The 19,401-nt window shown below is 35.3% G+C and overlaps 1 protein-coding gene and 1 long non-coding RNA gene across 11 annotated transcripts in view; one reads left to right on the top strand and one right to left on the bottom strand.

The window, feature by feature from the left end:
• The window catches only part of MYSM1 (Myb like, SWIRM and MPN domains 1), a 33,660-nt gene extending 21,904 nt beyond the window's left edge, over nt 1-11,756 (bottom strand). For 4 of the 6 annotated variants that reach the window (XM_025051928.1, XM_015595215.2, XM_006919257.3 and 1 more), the window contains exons 1-6: nt 11,651-11,756; nt 6,946-7,021; nt 5,387-5,457; nt 3,418-3,495; nt 3,300-3,323; nt 2,149-2,227 (exon numbers count right to left, since the gene is read on the bottom strand). In XM_025051928.1, the coding sequence (XP_024907696.1) occupies nt 2,149-2,227; nt 3,300-3,323; nt 3,418-3,495; nt 5,387-5,457; nt 6,946-7,021; nt 11,651-11,727 (405 nt within the window). In that variant the 5' untranslated portion in view covers nt 11,728-11,756. Of the gene's footprint in view, nt 1-2,148; nt 2,228-3,299; nt 3,324-3,417; nt 3,496-3,551; nt 4,369-5,386; nt 5,458-6,945; nt 7,022-11,650 lie in introns of those variants that run through there. The other 2 variants (XM_015595216.2, XM_025051929.1) reach the window with 2 other exon arrangements.
• A 21-nt stretch (nt 11,757-11,777) lies between these two features.
• Nucleotides 11,778-19,401, top strand: part of LOC107196203 — a 12,007-nt gene continuing 4,383 nt past the window's right edge. For 3 of the 5 annotated variants that reach the window (XR_003048539.1, XR_003048540.1, XR_003048538.1), the window contains exons 1-3: nt 11,778-12,062; nt 14,686-15,098; nt 18,524-18,637. This is a non-coding gene — a long non-coding RNA (uncharacterized LOC107196203). Of the gene's footprint in view, nt 12,063-12,596; nt 12,676-14,685; nt 15,099-17,435; nt 17,521-18,523; nt 18,638-19,401 lie in introns of all 5 variants that reach the window. The other 2 variants (XR_001517574.2, XR_001517573.2) reach the window with 2 other exon arrangements.

Consider the following 19,401-nt stretch of genomic DNA (forward strand, 5'->3'; position numbering starts at 1 on the left):
CTACACAACTCTATTGCTAAAGGCTGTCCATCTGCTAACATTGAAGCTGTGGTGAGAAAAAACTGAGAATCCAAGGGAGCTCTGGTGTGTTCTGAAGAAAGGCATGCATATAATTTTAATCTAAAAGGGATTTTTAGGTATCAAGTCTATCATTTGCTACATACATAAATCTCCTTTGTAATATCTCTAACAAAATATACTCTCTCTCTACTTCCCCAAGTAGCTATGAAAAACAAACAAAAAAACAGCCACAACTCAGGGAAGTTGATCCCAGGGCAGATTTACTGGCCAAGCAGTCCTGACTTTTGGTAGCAAGTCATCTTCAAATATCTGCCCCAATTAATAAATCTTAATTTATACACTATTTCTGGTATTCATTAGAAAATACGATATATGTATATTTTCTTAAAACTGAAAAGTTCTTCTGGGAAAATTACTAGTAGGTATAAATTAATTATTTATATTGCTGTTAACTAACACCTTACTGAAAAATTAGTTATCTTTATTGTGGGATAAAGTCAAATAGGTGACTTGGTAGCATGGTGCACTTTAGGAGACAGGAAAGATCCTGATAAAGTATGACTGTAGAGGCTTGGGCACTATGAAAATTAAGGAGAGGACACTAACAAGAGGAGCAAAGAAAATATTCACCAATTTCAAAATAGAGCAAAGGGAGAACCCTATGCCTAAGGAAAGGAAGGAAAAATCTTCACCACACAATTCTTTTCTCTCAAACCTGAGAGCATTCAGTCTACAAACAAACTATGTGAAAAGATTAAAAAGGCTGAAATACAACTAATAACTTCATGTATTTTTATAGGAAAACATTCTAAGTTTAAAACATCTGTCAATGTATATAGATAGATTATCTACATATGTATATACATAAATACACTTTTGCTTATTTAGGAACAAATATATCTGGAAGGATACACAAAGAACAGATGAACATGGTTACCTCACACATAGAGAACTGAAGGTTGAGACAGGTGTTAGACTTACTACCTTATAACTTTAGGTACCTTTTAAATTTTCAACCATACAGATGTAGCCCCCATAACTACTATCAATATCAATAGTAATAACCTAAAAATTCACAACCCACTTGTATGTGTGTATATGGTCTCTAGTAAGGGGCAAAATACCAAAGTTGTCAGCAATCTTAAATTAATGGTTACAGTTAGATAATGTAAATGATAATTATACAACAGACTGAAAGACCAATATAAAAAACATCAACAGCACAGGAGAAAAACCTTGGGAAGAGATAAAACCTTCAAGATAGTTTAGGTATTTATATAAAAACATCACAGAATATATATCGTGGTGATGACTAAATATAAAAATACAAACATTTTATTTCCCATTATCTGCAGAAACATTATTAATAATATTTCAATTAGCATTTATGACTCCTACATAAATATTAAATATTCTATATATGTAATATATAAATACATATAATTTCAAAATTAGTTAGTATAATACTAGGTAGTGTGTACCTTAAAGGAAAAGATATAACCTATTCTTAATAGTTAAAAAAAAATTCTGAATATATTATTAAAAGTTTCTTCATATTAGGGAGTATTTTCAGAATTAGAAATTCGTGTGCATATTTTTCCATTATGTAACTTGTAGAAATTTATACAAATCTCAGTGAAAAATTCATGCAAAAGAAATGTTTTTAGTCTTCAATTATATCCACTAAAATATTTAGACTGTATGCACAATGCCAAATATCTGAATAAAAAAGAACTCAGCTGATCATCCAGACAGTTCCAATTATACAAGTTTTTTTTCCAAGAGAAAACATCAGATGACTAAATAATTTTGCCTTTTAATCCAGGAAGTTGGTGTCATGTATAGAGAGATACCTCAATTTCTTGGGTTTTATTAAAATAAAAAAAGGGTGAAAACGATCCAAAATATTAATCCAAGTCTATTTTAACATTTTTGTAACTTAAATATGAGTTGAAGTCTTTTGTCCTACACTATCAACGTCATTGGTCTAATTACAGAAAAACTATAGATGTGATCACTGTACTTAAAAAGAAATTCCTGGACTCTACAAATTAATTTAACCTTTTAATTCTACCAATATTTGCTTCTAAAATTATTTTACTATAAATCAAAAATTGCTCTATTTACCAGCCCTTGTTCAAACAGCTCTTTTTCTTCTATCGTCCACTTTACTGAGAAACTGGCTGGTTTTGTAGGAGATTGTACCCTGAGGGAAAAAAAGGAATTGCAAAAAAATTTCTGAAATGGAACATTCTATATTTATGCAGCTAAGGTTATAGATAGCCATGGGCTAAATTCAATATGTTGAGTCTTAAGAATTAAAAAAAAGAAAAAAGGGAGAAGAAGAAGAAGAAAGCTGCAGCCTCTACCTGGAGGGACAGATTTACCCTGTTTTATATACTTCTCTAGTTTAGGATGATAGGAGCCCCAAAAGACATAATCCTGGGTCTAAGTGAAGATAACACTAAAAGACATCAAAGGAAGTCAATGTGTAACAAGCAAATAGGCTTCCTTAGACTGGAACACGAAGTAGCAGATGTTAATACATTTCTAAATCCTGAAAGGCATGTAAGATTTTTAAATGGCTCCAGAAATATTCTTTTTGATTCTTCCATATAAATATTGAGCCAGAAAAGTCAAAAAACTATGGCATTATATTTATTGATTTTGAAATTGCAGTATCTTAAGAAATTAAAGTAGTGATGAGGCTCACTAACTTAATTCAAACAAACTATTAATCTTTTCATTAATTTTATTTTTTGTTGTTGTTAATTTAGCAAAATGCAAAAGCCAAAGTCTGTTCAGTACTCAAACTTCTGGCCAATACAAATTTGTAAGCCTTACCCTTTAAGGGATCATAAACCTACAAGTTCATAAACATTAAATAAAATAGTTAAGTTTCTCTAATTTTTTGAAAGCTACAAATTCAAATTAAATTTTTGTTTGAAATGATTGAAAATTAACTGATAGGGCAATAGAAATTAAGCCAATTCCTAATATATTAAGTAGCAGATTTTAAAAAACTCCCACAAATTCCTAGGAAATCATCTTTCCCATAATGTGATGGAACCAACCAAAAGAGAAATTCTGGCAAATAAATGACATCATAAAATTACCTTGGGGCATATTTCAATACCTGTACAAGAAATTTTGATTTTGTATTTTTTAATAACCCAAAATCAAGAGGGCTTTTCCACAGGACAATTATAATTTTTGTTCAATTTTCCCATGTTTTAACTAATAAAAAAGGTTTTAAAATATAAAACATAAGTACATACATGATTTTTGCTGTTTTCTGCAGACTGCAATACATGAAAAAAAGAAAATAAAGAAGTATGTGAAAAAGTTTTTAAAAATACAATTCAGACTTTTAAAAGTATTATAAATTGATTTTACCTCTTCATGTATTTTTTATCATCTTCCTTTTGATCAAGCCAGTATTTTTCCGGAAGTGATTTTTTAGATAAATAATACCTGTGTAATTATTAAGGAAACTTGAAAAATAATAATAAAGTTTTTATGTAACTTACATAAAGTAGGCACTCATATATGCATGAAAGCCATCTGAATCCCAGCTAAATGAATTTCTCTCAAAGCCCTTTTCAGGTCTGCAAAAACGATAAAATTATTTACACCTCACAGTGTTGTTATATGGATTAAAATATTAAATGTGAAATCACACAACACAGTATCTGCAAAAAAATGTGTGCTACATGTTAGTTTCTCTTTCTTTTTAAAAGTGGCTACGAAACATCTTCAATATTTTATTTAATTCTTTTTTCCTAAAACATACGGAGAATGTAATAGATAAATTTGATTGATTGTCGAGGATAATTTAGGAGTATTTGTTTTCATATTTCTCAAAGTAACAGAGAAGAGTTCAGGGTTATTCTCTATCCTAATAAAAATAACAAACTCTTAAGTCAAATCTACCAGAAAGCCTTCCTCTCAAACTTCTTAAAATTGGCCTACTGTACTACTCTTAGATTAATCTGAGATAGCCCTCACTCAACAAATATTAACTATATATCGTGGATGTCAGGCACTTTACTAAGTACCAGGTACAAAGACAAAGAAACAAGGAAACATTATCCTTGTCCTCCAAGTTCTCACATAGCTTTTACTCTTTGTTTCCAAATTTGGAAATGAACCAGTGACTACTTACATATTCATTAACCTAGAACTGCACTGTTCAATACATTAGCCAATAGCCCTATTGTGTAAACACTGAATATTTGAAATGTGGCTAGCATGAACTGACTGACATGTACTCTAAGTATAAAATATACACAGAATTTCAAAGAGTATCAAATAAGAATGTAAAAGATCTCAATAATGTTTTTATATTAACTAAATGCTGAAATAACATTTTAAATATACTGGCTTAAAGTATAGTATTAAAATTAATTTCACCAGTTTTAAATGAGGCTACTAAAAATTTTAAATGTTATATGTTGACTCTATTTTTCTATTGAAAAGCATTGATATAGGCTATAACTGTCATGTTTGGGGAGAATTAGAGAATAAGAAAGCCTAAAAGAGGTTAAGCTATAATAATTAAATGTATACAGACACTCTGACATCAACATAGCGATAATCGGAAATAAGGGGAATAGAAAAGTTCTGGCTTAAAAAGGAGGTAGAAATCCATGAAATATAGATGAAAGAGTTAAAAACAAACCACTACTTAATAGACTAGTATTGATAGTCTTTATAAATCATAAAAAACAGAAATCATTTTGTTTGGTCCTCTCATTTTACATATAAGAAAATTGAGTTTCAAAGAAGTTAAGCTGCCAACATCACATATAGATGAAAGAAATGAGGACAAGAAGCCAGTGGCTGGACCATGGGATAAGAATTCACAATTTCTGGGGGGAAAAATCTTCATCCTATTGTATTTGTGGTTTTTACTTAGATTCCTCCCGTGTAACACCTGTAAACTGGCAGCATAGGAAGTGAGAAGAACCTTTGCGTATTCTAGTTCTGTGTCCTTGGACAAATCAACATTTTGGGATTTCAGCTTATACAATTGAAAATGCAGGATTGAACTAAATGAACTTGTACTTGGACTAAAGGGTCTGGCTAACTTAAAACATTCTATAATTTCAACTCAATATTCAGACAGTATAAAGAATTGGCTAACAACAGAAACTCAAAAATACTGAGTTATATCTCAGACTTAGCAGTAAAACAGAAGCAGAGGAATAAAAAGCAGTTTTGCCTAGGTAGGTAACATTATATAGTAGTCATCTGGGGCTAAATATATGCCATCTAGTAATTAACAGTGGTCTCTTTTGTAAGTTTGCAGTTAGAGATTTTTAACCCTTAAATCTTTTCTTTCCTCATAATCATTAAAGGATACTCTTCTTCCAACAACATTTTCTCAATGACAGCTCTGTTCTCTTCACTGATGGTGTTATCCAGAGTCCAAGGCTATTAAGAGAATATATTTTTCTTCTTATTTACTACTTTTTGAAATTATCTTTTATATTTTGTAAATGAAAATACATTATATGATTACAAATAATAACAAATAATACCATTTACTAAGCACACAAGATGTCTTTGATTCCCATGATAATGCTATCGGATGGGCATTATTACTTCACGGATGCATCCATAGCACTGCTAACATTTCAAGTAGAAGAGCAGAGACTTTGCACACAAGTCTGCTGGATTCCAAGGCTTAAGTTCCTATCCATAATAAAGTCATAATGGCTATGATGTATGAAGAACTATTAGGTATAAGCATTTTGCTAGATACTTTGCTTGTTTCCAAAATTCACAATTCTTTTTTCCTTCAAGCCACAATCTCCCCTTGATGATCACAATCATTTACAACTCTCAAAACAAAAATTTTCACCTCAGGTCTCTTTTCCAAGTTCTGTCCAAACTGTTATTTCCAATGGCCCACTCAAAATTTCCACTCGGATATCTAGCAGGCTTCTCACACTTAACATATTTAAAACATAACATACCATTACATACCTTCCTTCACCAGCTTCTTCCCTGACTTTCTAACTTGTAAATAGCCATCAAGTTATTCCAGCTAGAAACCCAAGAATCATCCTGGATTCTTCCCTTTTCTTTCAATCCCATATCCAATCTACCAAGCAGTTCTACCTCCAAAATATAATTCAAATCTGTACATTTCTATTTCTGCCACAATCTCAGGGCACACCATCACCAAATCTTGCTTAGATTACTGCAAATATTTCCTAACTGGTTTCTTTGATTCTAGTCTTCCTTCCTATAAATATGATAGAGCTCTCGTTTGCCTTTCTCACATGTCACAGCTGTCACTCTCCCCCTTACCCACTATATTCTAGACACTTGCTTCCAACCAGAGCCTTCATGCTATCTTTTCTGCCTACAGTGTTTTCCCTCAACTCTTCACATATCTACTCCTCTCTTTCTATTACATTTCAACTTAAATGTTGTTTTCTCGGTTTCTCTCACTGACAACTTTCTCTAAAGTAGGTTCCCCGCCCTGTCACTCTTAGTGGGCATCTTGCTTACGTCCTTCAGAATTTATAATTAGTTTGTCTACTTGTTTATCATCTGACTCTCCTTTAGAATATAAGCTCCTCTCTCTTGATCATAGTTGTATCCCTCAAATCTAGCACATAGTAAGTACTCAATAAATGTTAAATGAGGAAATGAACCCTGCAATGATCCCCATTATTTAGATGATGAAACTCAGCTTCACAAATTTGATAAGTGGTAGGGCAATGACTTGTACCCAAATCCAGGCCATTTTTCAAAGTCAAAAGTAATAATTTTTTCCTATTTTTAAATTAAGAAAAGCATTCAATATATTACCTCTGTGATTGCTGAGTACTAGCACCAAGTAAAAAAAAGGAGGTACTCTGAGTAATGAGTAATAGGTTAATGTACCATATAGATTCATTAAATACTTACAATAAGGCCATTCTCAGTTCTCCATGATGAATCAAGATAGTGATCTTGTAAAACAGATGCTGTATTTTCATCACTTCTGTAATAATTAAGAAATACATAATAAAGTAATATTATACCAGTTAATGGACATAATTTACACCGCACAGTGACTGGCAGGTTGAAACGTTAAGCAAATATTTAGTTCCCTTCTCCTCTTAACAGATTTAGCATTACAGAAGTGCCTACTCTATCTCTTTAGCTTATGATATATATAGTGGTTTTAAGCCACCCTACTTAAACTGCTAAACATCAAGTCTGTTTACCTCTTTTGTTTCCCAAGAATAAACAACTTCACGAGGCAAAAAAATACACCAAAGTAGCAGCCACACATGTTCTGTGGCCATGAACCAACACTTCATGTTTCTTTTGAGGAGTACCCATATATAAATATTGGAATTCAACTTCATAATTAATTTTTTTAGCTATATCTAAGCATAAAACCCACAATAAGTAGCACCACTCTCAAAATGACAAAAACAAAACCAAGAATAGTGGAAGAACCAAAATATAATACTCAAAGAAGGGAAGTACAGTGAAGAGTTAAGAAAGTGTGATGTCGTTCTAATAACTCATATAATTTAAAAAATTAACTTGAGGTCTTTTCTATGTCCATGAGGGATTAAACTTTGTTAATTCACTCCTTTCACTGAAGTAATTAGAACTCTCTAAAGTCATACTATTCATCTCATATGCAAAAAGGCTGAATAGTTAAATAGTTAAGGTTTGGGAGGCCAAATCTATGATATAATTAAATTTAATATTTACTTTTATATGTCCTAAAGTTATAAAGTTTCCTAGTTAAGTTATTAACTTTTCTCAGACCTATTCTAATGGTAAGAATTTTGTACTTCTTAGCCTACAAAAACCTATACATGGGTTTATATTTTTGAATCTTCAATTAGTCCTACAGTGGAGTTAACAGATTATCTACAATAACTTAAAAGCAACTGCTGATGGCAAAAAGATTTTAACTCATGTGTCAACTCTGATTTGGTAGAGGCTACCAAGAAAATGATATAAAGGATTTTGAGACTTGTTTCTTTCTCATAGAAAGAAACCTTTGCTTAACTAACTAGGTCTACCATGGGTGCAAGTGGTGGGACTGGTATCACTCTAAGTCTACTTCAGAAATATTTTTACATTGTGTTCTTTAATAAGGATTAGCCACACCCACACCTCTGGTGTATGCATCTGGACATCCAGCTGAATCTCCATAGGTACAACAAATTACCATGTTTAAACCTGAGCTCACCTTTCCTCTCAAATATGCTACTCTTCCATTGTTCCTTATCTCAGTCTATGGCATCTCCACCACCTTAGAGGCCCAAGGTAGAAATCTGAGCCTGCTCTTATTTCCTCACAATGCACATTCAATTTATTGCTAATTCTGTTGCTTCTCCCTTTTTCAAATTTAGTTCTTACACAATATCCACACTGACCTGAGATATTGTAGTTTCAGACCTTGTAATTTTCCCTGGGTAAGTACAAGGGATAAAGCTGACAAGACATCCACCTTCTCACCTTTATCTTTTTCCACTTATCTCTATCTGACAAAAATATAAGGTTTACTGTCTGTCTTATCTAATAGGAATGTTAGTTCTATGAGAGGAAGGACTTAAGTTTTGGTATCTGCTATATACCCAGGGCTTGGTATACAAAAGGTGCTCAACCAATATTTGTTGAATGATTGAATGATTAAAGTAGGTGAGGCATGGATCACACAGGTCTCTAGGAGTTAAGGAATGAATATTTTATCATAAAGCCAATTGAAAATTGAAAGGGATAACATGGACTGCATATAAAAAAGATAATTACTCTTACTTCAAAAAACAAACAAACAACAACAACAAAAACAGAAGGGGCCAAAAAGACAAAAAGCAGTTAAGAGAGAGTGATAATACAAATACTAGAAAAAGGTAACAGTAATTTAGCAGTGTGAATAGGAAGAAGGAAATAGATTTGAGAGGATACTTAGAATCAACAGACCCTTAATAATAGAACAGAAAGAGTGGCAGGAAAGAGGTTAGAAAAGGGTATATGTAGGTCTATGCTTTGGGTGACTGTGTGGACGGTGCCATTTATTGAACTAGGAACCTAAGAGAGGCAGGTTTGGTTGGGAAAGCTGAGACTGAGCTGAGATTGAGGTGCTTGTTGAATATCCAAGTGCATATAGATTCAGAGTTGGATAAACAATCTGAAGCTTAGGAGATAGATTTGGGTTGGCAACAGATTTGGGAAACATCAGCATTAGATGTTTATTAGATGAACTTATGAAACTACAATTTTTGTAGGTCAAAAATGGCCAAACATTGGCAAAATTTCATGTGGTCCCACCCAACAGACAGAAATTTCATTCTTGAGAAGTGGTATCACCAGGGACTGTGGAGTTACTAAGTAGAAGTCTTATGGACAAAACCCCTTGGAACACTGATTTAAAAGAGCAGCCGAAGAAAAAAAAGAGAGGGAATGGTAGAAGAAATAGAAAGGAAACGAAAAAGTTTCAATGCCATCTTCTAACTTTAGTACGTAGCACTTAGCAAGCACAAATATTCCTTAACTCCTAAGTCAAAAATGTATATAATACACCTAACAAACATCATTGCTTAGCCTAGCCTATCTTAAACGTGCTCAAAACACAATACCCAAAAAACATTGGCAACACAGTTCACTGTAAAGTATCAGTAGTTTACTTTTGTGATTTGAGAGTCTGACTGGGAGTTGTGGCTTGCTGCCAATGCCCAGCATCATAAGAGAGTATCATACACTCATATCACTAGGCCAAGAAAAGGTCAAAATTCAAATTTTGAAGTATGATTTCTACTGAATGCATACTGTTTTTGCACCACTGTGAAGTTGAAAAATCTTAAGTTGAACCATTGTAAATCAGGGACCATCTGTAATTAAAAGTGTGTTTAAATTAACCCTCAAGGGTTCCATGGATGTTATCTAGAGCTATAACTACACATTTCAAGGGTCACCCTACACCAGAATATGTCACTGACGTTCCCTGGAGTTGTGTAAGGTAATGGCTCTGAGCATCAGGAACCAATAACCTTTGAAATCCTCCTTGCATAAGAGTAAGATGATCATCCGTGCCACCATTAGACATAAGGCTCAAACAGAATAGGAAGAAAGAGAAAAGAGAAAAACCAAGTACAATCAGAAAAATAAAGAACCTATAGAAATGGGGGAAAGCCAATACTCTCAGATAATCTTTAGTGTTTCCAAGGCCAACTCATTTCTCTCTAGACTGCAGATAAGTATCCCTGTCCACTTATCTTACACACTCTTGTGAGCAGTAAATTATGCGTGCAAAAGCACTGGGTCAAGATTAACTTCATCTACATAAATGTAAACAGTGATTGTCATTAAAGGCTCCCTAGTCATCTGTATAGCTTGGACTGGTATGCTAAAGATTTGGGGGAGAATAACTATATATGAATTTAATCATTTCTCACATTTTGACAGTACTTTGTAGTTCAAAAGAATTTTAAACCCCCTATCTTAGTCCAGGGTTCGTACTCTTCTCTGCAATTACAGAGGCCCTAAAACGAAGTTGGACTATATGAAATTGCCTTTATATAGGTCAAAAATGGTCTAAGATTGGCAATTTCACATGGTTTAACCTAATAAAGTTGTTCATAATTACAAGCAATGTATGTGAGTTTAGTACCAAGGTCTTTTGATTCCTTAGCAGTCCAGGCCTCTTCCATTACTAAAGGAGATTCTGGAAGCACACTTTCAAAATGGTATGTATCAATTTCTTATTCGGAAAGCAAGGAGCCAAAGGGCTAGATCTCTCAAGCTGGATGTTGCTGTTTAAAACCACAATGGCCTGTTATGCAGGAATTGGTATTAAATAAATTGTGACCCCTCACTGTGTCTTCACAATACCATCCCTGAAGGTAACAGAACGGTAAAAAACAAAAACAACATTTTCAGAGCACCTACCATATGCTAAAATACATCCAATAATAACTTCACAATAATCGTATGAGGTACATATCATGAGCGTCAGTTTACACGAGCTGTATGAGGCTGAGACAAGTTAAATGTCTGGCCCAAGGTCACACTGCTAGTAACTAGCAGGGCCAACCAATGCAGAAGGAAAACCGAGAGCTGTCCAACTCTAAAACTCCTTACCCCTTCCCTTTAAGTCAAGCTGCCTCTCAGGAAGTTTTTCACAACTATCCCTATGTGGAAGAGAAAACCTGTGGCCAGCAGAAATGAAACGACACGCCCAAGGTCACACGGCTTGCAAGTAATGAAACAAGGATGCCTGAACTCAGGTCCCGTCCAGAGGCCACCCTTATTAGAGTTATAGTCGGGCGGGGGCAAGAGGGCGGATTCTGGAGAGATTCTCGGGTGGAGGTAATGGAAGAAGGAATTTAATTGTTGGAGAGAGTGCAATGTGCTAGGCGAAGTCGGAGCCGCCCGGTAAAAGGCGAAAGAGCTGTCCAACACTAGCCCCAGGTACCCGCCCTCTGGGTTCAGATATAGGTGACTGGCGGGATGGGCGCGGCCCCTCCCCGGCCGCCAAAAGACCCTGAACCAGCGGATGTTCTTACGCTCCCCTAGCCCTTGACAGATCCGCGGCCTTTTTGGGGTACTCTCCTCGCATCTGCGCCCCTCCGCATCCCAGCGAGACCCAGTCTCTACGCCTCACCCTGCCGCCGCTGCCACCACGTCCCCTTCGATGTCCACATCTGCCTCTTCAGCCGCCATGATGGGACCTGACCCCATCCGTCCTCCCGAGAGATCCCGCGAGAGGTGGAGAGCCAGGGGGCGGGGCCTATGCGTCACTGGGCGGAGTCGAAGCCTCGGTCAGCCGTAAGCAAGGGACGCGAAGCTTTCAGAGAAAAGTTTCCTACGGTCTTCTGGGGCTTGGTCCTTTTGACTTTTGTCGACGTTTAAAGACCTTGGGAAGTGGCCCAGGCTTGAGTTTTGAAGACATTATGCTCTGGGACAAATTCTTTGGCCCCTCAGTTTTCTCATCTGTAAAATGGAGATGATAGTAAATATTAGTAAATATCTGGAATGCGGAAAATGTCAAGCCAGACCTGCTTTGAGCTATGAAAGTGAGTACAATGAAGAACCCTCACCTATTTGTTTTTTCTTTCATTTCTGTTTCTTCATTTCTTCCTTTTTTTCTTTCAAGATCATTCAGCACTTATGTGAAGTGCTGAACAACTTCTATTTTAAAATTCAAAAAACATTTAAGAATATAACTTACGATTGCATATTTTATTTTTTAGAGGTCTTTATAATTAATTAAAAAGTCCCATGACCATTGATCTTTACAATAACCTGGCGAGGTAGGCAGGACTGGTATCATCAGTTACACTTTATAGATAGGAAACAGGCTCAGAAAGCTGAAATGACTGTCAAAGGATATACAGCTAGTCAAAGACAAAGGATATCCAGGGTTCTTGGCTCTTTAAGGAGTGCTCACCTTCTACAAATTATGTTGTTGGGAACTGTGAAAGATAAACAATTTCTCTCAAAGAATGTATGTTCTTTCAAAAAATTAGATATTAGCTTTATGTATTCTACCTTAGCACCCCTCACTCACATTATTGTAACTGTTCTTCACTTGTCTTCCTCTACCACAGGACTGTGAATTCTTTAAGGACAAAGGCTATGTCTGCTAGTCCTTATACTACCGACATTCAGCCTGGAGTCTGACACATAGTAGGTGCTCAATAAATATTGAACTGATGAATGAATGAATGAATGAATCAGTGGAATGAATTCACTCCCTACACTTCTCAATCTGTTCCATCTCACTTTTGTTTTTGCTCAGGGCATAAGATGAGCTGTATTATGAATGTGATGGCAAAGGATGGAGAAAAAGATTTGTAAAGAGGGAGATCCAGTGCTCAGAATCTGAATATTGTTCCATCCTTAGGCCACCTTGGGGGTGCTGTTTCTGTTGTTAAAGGGCTTATCCAGTGACCAGTTCCAGTGGTAACTGGAATGCCTGACATGGAGTAGGAATTCTAAGATGTTTGTTGAATTTGGTTTACAGCTTAGAAAGGTTTAAAGTTAGAAAGATGTATATGGCCAGATATTCAAAAGAAAATATAGAATAGAGATGCTTTCCATTGATCTTTCCATAGCAGGCCAGGATGGGAACCTTGGTAGTACTGGCTACATATGCATGGTATCAAATGCCTCCTAGATCATAAACAAAATACCTGTGAACAGTGTCTCCCGCAGTGCTGTACTGAAGGCTTTCTGGCCCAATGTCAGCATCAGCAGGCATTAAAATATAATTGTAAGGAAGGAAAGGCCTGCACGGAATTCAAATATGCCCCCTAAGACCTTTAGACTAGTCTGAAGTCTCCTCCTATATGCTCCTTGTTAGTTGGCTCTTTGTGAAACAAGCTTATAAGGGTCTAGGTTTATAATCCTATCCTAGACCTGCCAGGTTAGGATTAAAGCCTCAAAGTCAGACCTGGTCTATTTAAAATTTCCTATTCTAGAGGTCTGCACTCTGTGACTTGTTTAAAGACCAATTTTCTCACCAAGCAGTTTGGAAACAGAATGAAGAATTCAGAATTTATGTTTCACAATCACTTGTTGCACTCCTACTGCTCAGAACTGGAGAAATGGCACTGAACAAGACAAACTCAGTCTCTGCCCTCATGAAGTCTATCAAACATGCAATTTCAAGATGATACTATAATTTCTGCTATAGAGCAGTTACAGGCTCTTGTGGGACCACAAAGAGGGGCACTCATCCCAGAATGAACCTTCTCCTGCACCACATTTTTGAGGATGATATTGATCAGTCAAAATTTGAGAGCAATGCTCTAGACTCTGGGGAATACAAAATAGAAGACCCTCTTCCCTAAATGAAAGGAACAACCAATGGAAAAACATTGGAAGGAATAGTGCAGTGCCTAATACTCACGCAGAGCCAGGATTGGAATAAACTGGCCGGATTGGAATAAACTCATGATTCATGGGGCATTTGATAAATAACTCAGACGAGTATTGTGAAAGCAGTTGAGAATAATTCACTCTAGGTAAAGCACCGCTCTGGTACTGCCTACCAAATCTTAAATATAAGATGTGAAAGGATAAAACTGTTTCCAGGTAAATGTAATTGTATCTCCACTGCCCACCCCTCCCCCCACCACAAGGGATATATAAATATCCTCCAAATATTTATAGGAATACAAAAATATCCCGCACACAACAAGACAAAATTCACAGTGTTTGACATCCAATTACCAGGCATGCAAAGGAGTAGGGAAATATGATCCATAATAAGAAAAATCAATCAATTGAAACCCACCTAGTACTGACATGGATGTTAAAGTTAGCACACTAAAACAGTTGTTATGACTGTATTCTATGTATTCAAAAAGTAGAGGCACGAAAAATATAAAAAGAATGAAACTGAATTTCCAGAGATAAAAACTACAATGCCTGAAATGAAAAATACACTGAGTTGGATTAATGGAAAATTAAGCATTGAAAAAGGAAGGATTTGTGAACTTAAATGTGCAACAAAAGAACTATCCAAAATGAAACACAGAGAGAAATTTTAAAAATTAAGAAATAGACAATCAATGAGCTGTAGGACAACTTCAAGCTTCCTAATATACATGCAACTGGAGTTCTGAAAAGTAGGCAGTAGGGGTCAGAAAAATATTTGAAAAAATAATGATTGAAAAATTTTCCAACTTTCAGGAAAATGATAAACTCATAGATCCAAGAAACTCAAGGCATCCCAGACAGAAGACTAAGTCCCATCATAATCACAGTGATTAAGAGGGAAACTCTCCAGAGAATAAAGACATGTTACCTACACAGGGAAAAGATAAAAATGACAACAAACTTCTAGTTGGAAACAATGGAAACAAGAAGGTGTTAAATCAACATCTTTAAATGACTGAAAGGAAAAAAAATCGGGTTAGAAAATTGTATACCAACAAAAATATATCTCAAAAATGAAGGCCAAATTATATTTCTAAGATATGAAATCTGAAGGAACTCATCATCAATTTGTTTTTACTACAAGAAATGTTAAAGGATATCCTTTATGCAGAAGGAGGTGATACCAGATGGGAATCTGGATCTGCATAAAGAAAGGAAGAACACAGGTAATTATGATAAATTATAAAAAAATTTTTCTTAGTATTTAAATCTCATTAAAAGAGAATTGACTGTTTAAGCAAAAATAATAGCAACAAAATATGAGCTTTATAACACGTATATAAGTTAAATGTATGACAACAATAATATAAAGTCCAGAAATGGAGGAATGTAAGTATATTATTGCCAGATCATTATACTATACATGAAGTAGTATAACTATTCTAGACAGGGAGTGGTAATTGAATATGTTATCACTCTGATATATTAAAGATGTATAATATCAACTGTAATGTAATTACTAAAATAATAAAACAAAGTTTGAATATTAACAATGAAAGTTTATTCATATATTACTTGTACTGTTTTTTTAAAAAGCTATTAAAGGAGGGTTGCTAACTTGCTAAAGGACATAGAACTGGGAACTGGGTATTAATGGAGCAAGAATTCAAAACAAAGCCAGCTTCAAAGCTGGTATTGTTTCCTACACACCAGCCTCTCTCTAGTTTATATATGTATCACATACAAATGTTTTCAGTTCTTGAGGTTATAGATAGTTGATCCTCAAGGACTGTAAATAAAGTGGTGAGATCACCTCATCAGAGCAGAGATATTTAAATAAACAAAGCAATGGAAGACATTCAGGCCTGAATGAATTCACACATCTAAAGTCACAGGAGTAAATGCTGTCAGTACTTTTTCAAGCAATGTCTAAGAAGAAGGAAGCTGGAGTATTACAGGTTTTCTGTTTTAGTATGGATAGAGAAAGATTCTAATATTTTTTCATCCTGTTAGCCAGACCACCTATACCATGATAATGTAAGTGCCATGGGACTTTTTTTGTTCATTGCTTTATTCCTATGGCTCATAACAGTGTTGGCTGCATATCAGGAACTCAACAAATATTTGTTGAATAAATGGTCGTGAAAGACCATGACTAATGGCATGAAACTTGTATGTTACCTTGGAAACATACTTAACTCTCCTTGTTCTGACTCTGTAGTCAGAAAGCAATCTTCAGATTTTGTGAACTATATTCCCACAGAAACAAGAGAATGGTCTGACCATATTGATGTGAGTTTTATAGACATGAGACAGTCACAATTCTCAATGCAAGGAACAATTTGACAGACTGGTGGCCACATTAGTCTTGCAAGCCTTTCAGGTAGTGTGAGTTTCAAGTTCTTGGGTTCTGACCACTCTGCACATTAAGAGGATATAAGCCAGTTTATAGACATTTAAGTGTGCTCCAGGCAGTCTTCCCAGAGTCATATCTCCTCACATCACTTTTGCTAATTTTGTACAAAGAACAGAGGACAAAATGACCAAGTTTAACTGAGAGAGCTCTACGATTTCATGGTATGTTAAAAGGAAAGTTTTCAGGTGATTATATATTTCCCATCAAAATGAACTTTTATATTTATTTCTAATCCTTTTAAAGTGTAATTAGATATTTAAAAACACATAAATCAGATATAGGGAAGAAGATTTTAATTTGTTACAGTGCTCAGCTTTCCTATAAACTGAATGAACAGAGTAATTTTATTTTATTTTTTACATGTCTTATGGCGCTATTTATATGAAGTTCAAAAACAGATAAAACTAATCTAAGATGTTGGATTCGAGGTCAGAATAGTGGTTACCTTTGGGGGAAAGGTTATTAAGTGAGATGGGTGGATAGGGGACTTTTTGGTGCTAGATGTGTTCTAAATCTAAACCTTTAATTTTTTTTTTATTTTTCAATTATAATTGACATACAATATTATATTAGTTTTAGATGTACAACATAGTGATTTACCATTTATGTAACTTACAAAGTGACCAACCGCCCCGATAAATGTAGTACCCATCTGACACCATATGTAGTTATTACAATATTATCGGCCATATTTCTTATGCCGTACTTTATGTCCCCATGACAATTTTCTAACTACCAATTTGTATTTCTTAATCCCTTCCCCTTTTTACCTATTCCCCCAAGCCCCCTCATATCTGGCAACCATCAAAATGTTCTCTGTATCTATGAGTTTGTTTCTGTTTTGTTTGTTTTGTTCTTTAGGTTCCACATATAAGTGAAATCATATGGCATTTATCTTTTCTATCTGACTTACTTTATTCAGCACAATACCCTCCAGGTCTGTCCATGTTATTGCAGATGACAAGATTTCATTCTTTTTTATGGCTGAGCATCAGAGTAATTTTAGATGAGGAGAGGAAGATGTGTTACAGATAGGGTGGATCAGGGTAATATGATCACCTGTCATATCCCAGATGTTGTGGAAGGCAGGATCTCTTTTGGATCAACCTATATTTACTACAAGAAAAGTAAAAAAGACATCTTTCAGAAGGAAGAAAATGATATCAGATGGAAATCTGGATTTGCATAAAAAAAGGAAGAGTGCAGGGAATTCCTCCAAGGAATCCTGCAAAGTAAGTATTATCATCCCCATTTTAGAGGTAAGAAAACCAAGATTCAGGGAGTTACAGTCACAGAACTGAGTACCAGACCTGGGACTCCAACCCAAGTCTTTTCTGACTCCATACTGACTCTATTCCATTTTCATATTACAATAGAAAGAACAGGACATTTTTCAATACCATGTGAACTGGCATTTTCTCATTTGGTTTATGAATCACAATCATAGTGAATCACAGAAAAAATAATTTTCTTATTTCTTTGAGGTAATTAAGTCTAGAAATGAGTAGAAAGTGCATTTTGAAGGTTGGAAACTTGTCTTAGGTTTACAAATCCCTTTTCTCCAATGAATATAGTTTATTTTCTTTGTTGATTCTAAAACAATTAGCAGGTAGTGCCATACCTATAAAGTCTCATGAACGTTGTTAGAGGAACATTCAGTCAATAAAGCATCTGTCTTATATTTTAACTACATTGTGTTTGAATCCATTGGAGAGGCAGCTTATTCATTTTGTTTTTTCTCATTTCTGGCAAAAAAAAAAATCACTGCATTTCTTTTTTTTGAAAAGGCAAAGTATAATTGCAATAGTAATCCATAAAAAGCTGGCATGTTAGCATTCATGCTAATTAGCTCAGATTTGCAAAATGCTTTTAGAGCGGGAAGTGTCATACAACTGTTCACTAATGTTATTACTACGTTATGATCCAAACTGTCAGCTAAATGATTGCCAAGGACTCAAAAGAGTTCCCATTTTAAAAATAAAATGGCCAGTGAGCGGGGAGGAAAACCACTTTATCTACATAGAGGTGAGATAATAGATGAATGCAGACATAGACTTATAGGCTATGCTTGGCAGGCGTTGGATATGGCTTGAATTGTTCCAGGAAAGCAAGCTGCATTTTATTTTATTTTCCCTCCCCAATTCCCTGAAATCACATAAGGTAGCTACTGAAAAAGCTGTTCTCAATATGTTGTAAGGCAAGTCTGCCAATACACTTCTTACATTTTAATTACAGTAATGCTACATCCATCTGACACTATTTGGAAGGAGAAGAAAAGATGCCAATGTTAATGAGCTCCTACTGTGTGCCTGGCATTTTACATACATTATTTCTTTACGGCCCTTTGAGGTAAGGAATTGTTATTTCCATTTACAGATGTAGTAATCAAGGTCCAGAATACTTAAAACAATTTACCCGAGGAAATGTAGCTTATCATCTTTCATTACATCATGCTATCTTAGGTGGGATACTAATAGTATCATTCAGAATTGCATCTTTTTTTCTCAGCAACTCTCAGTGGAAGGATTATGCCTCTTTCTCAATAGCTCTAGGAGGACGAGTGTGGTTGGGCAGGCTTGGGTCACATGCTATTCCAGAAGCCAGGTGGACTCACATCCACCAGGACCACATGGAGTAAGGGGATTGGTGGCTCCCCAAACAAAATAAGGGCACTGCTTCCAGAGAGAGGAGAATAAATGCTGGGTAGGCAAAACAACAGATGCCCACCATACTGTTCTATGTTGCAATTCCCCTTGGTTCCCGGCAGCCTTTAGTACAATCTGTTAACCACTACAGGCTCACGTTAACATTGCATTGGGCAAATTAACCCAACCTCTCTAGACTCCCGCTTCTTCATTTCTAAAATGACCTATGAAATAATTTTTTCCAGGGGTGAAATTCTTTGACTGTGTTCTTATTCATCTCACAGATATTTACTGAACATTGTTATGGGCTAAAACAGGGCGATAAGAGTGTCGGAATTTGCATGGACTTTTATATGGTTGGCTGGTTAGTTAAGTATAAGCCACAAACAAAATATTCCCTCTGCCTGGAGTCCATACCCCATCTCCCATTCTCAGCCCATCCACATTCTCAGGGCCACTGTGCATTTC

This window comes from Pteropus alecto, unplaced genomic scaffold (genome assembly GCF_000325575.1).
Source record: "Pteropus alecto unplaced genomic scaffold, ASM32557v1 scaffold25, whole genome shotgun sequence".
NCBI classification, from domain to species: domain Eukaryota; kingdom Metazoa; phylum Chordata; class Mammalia; order Chiroptera; family Pteropodidae; genus Pteropus; species Pteropus alecto.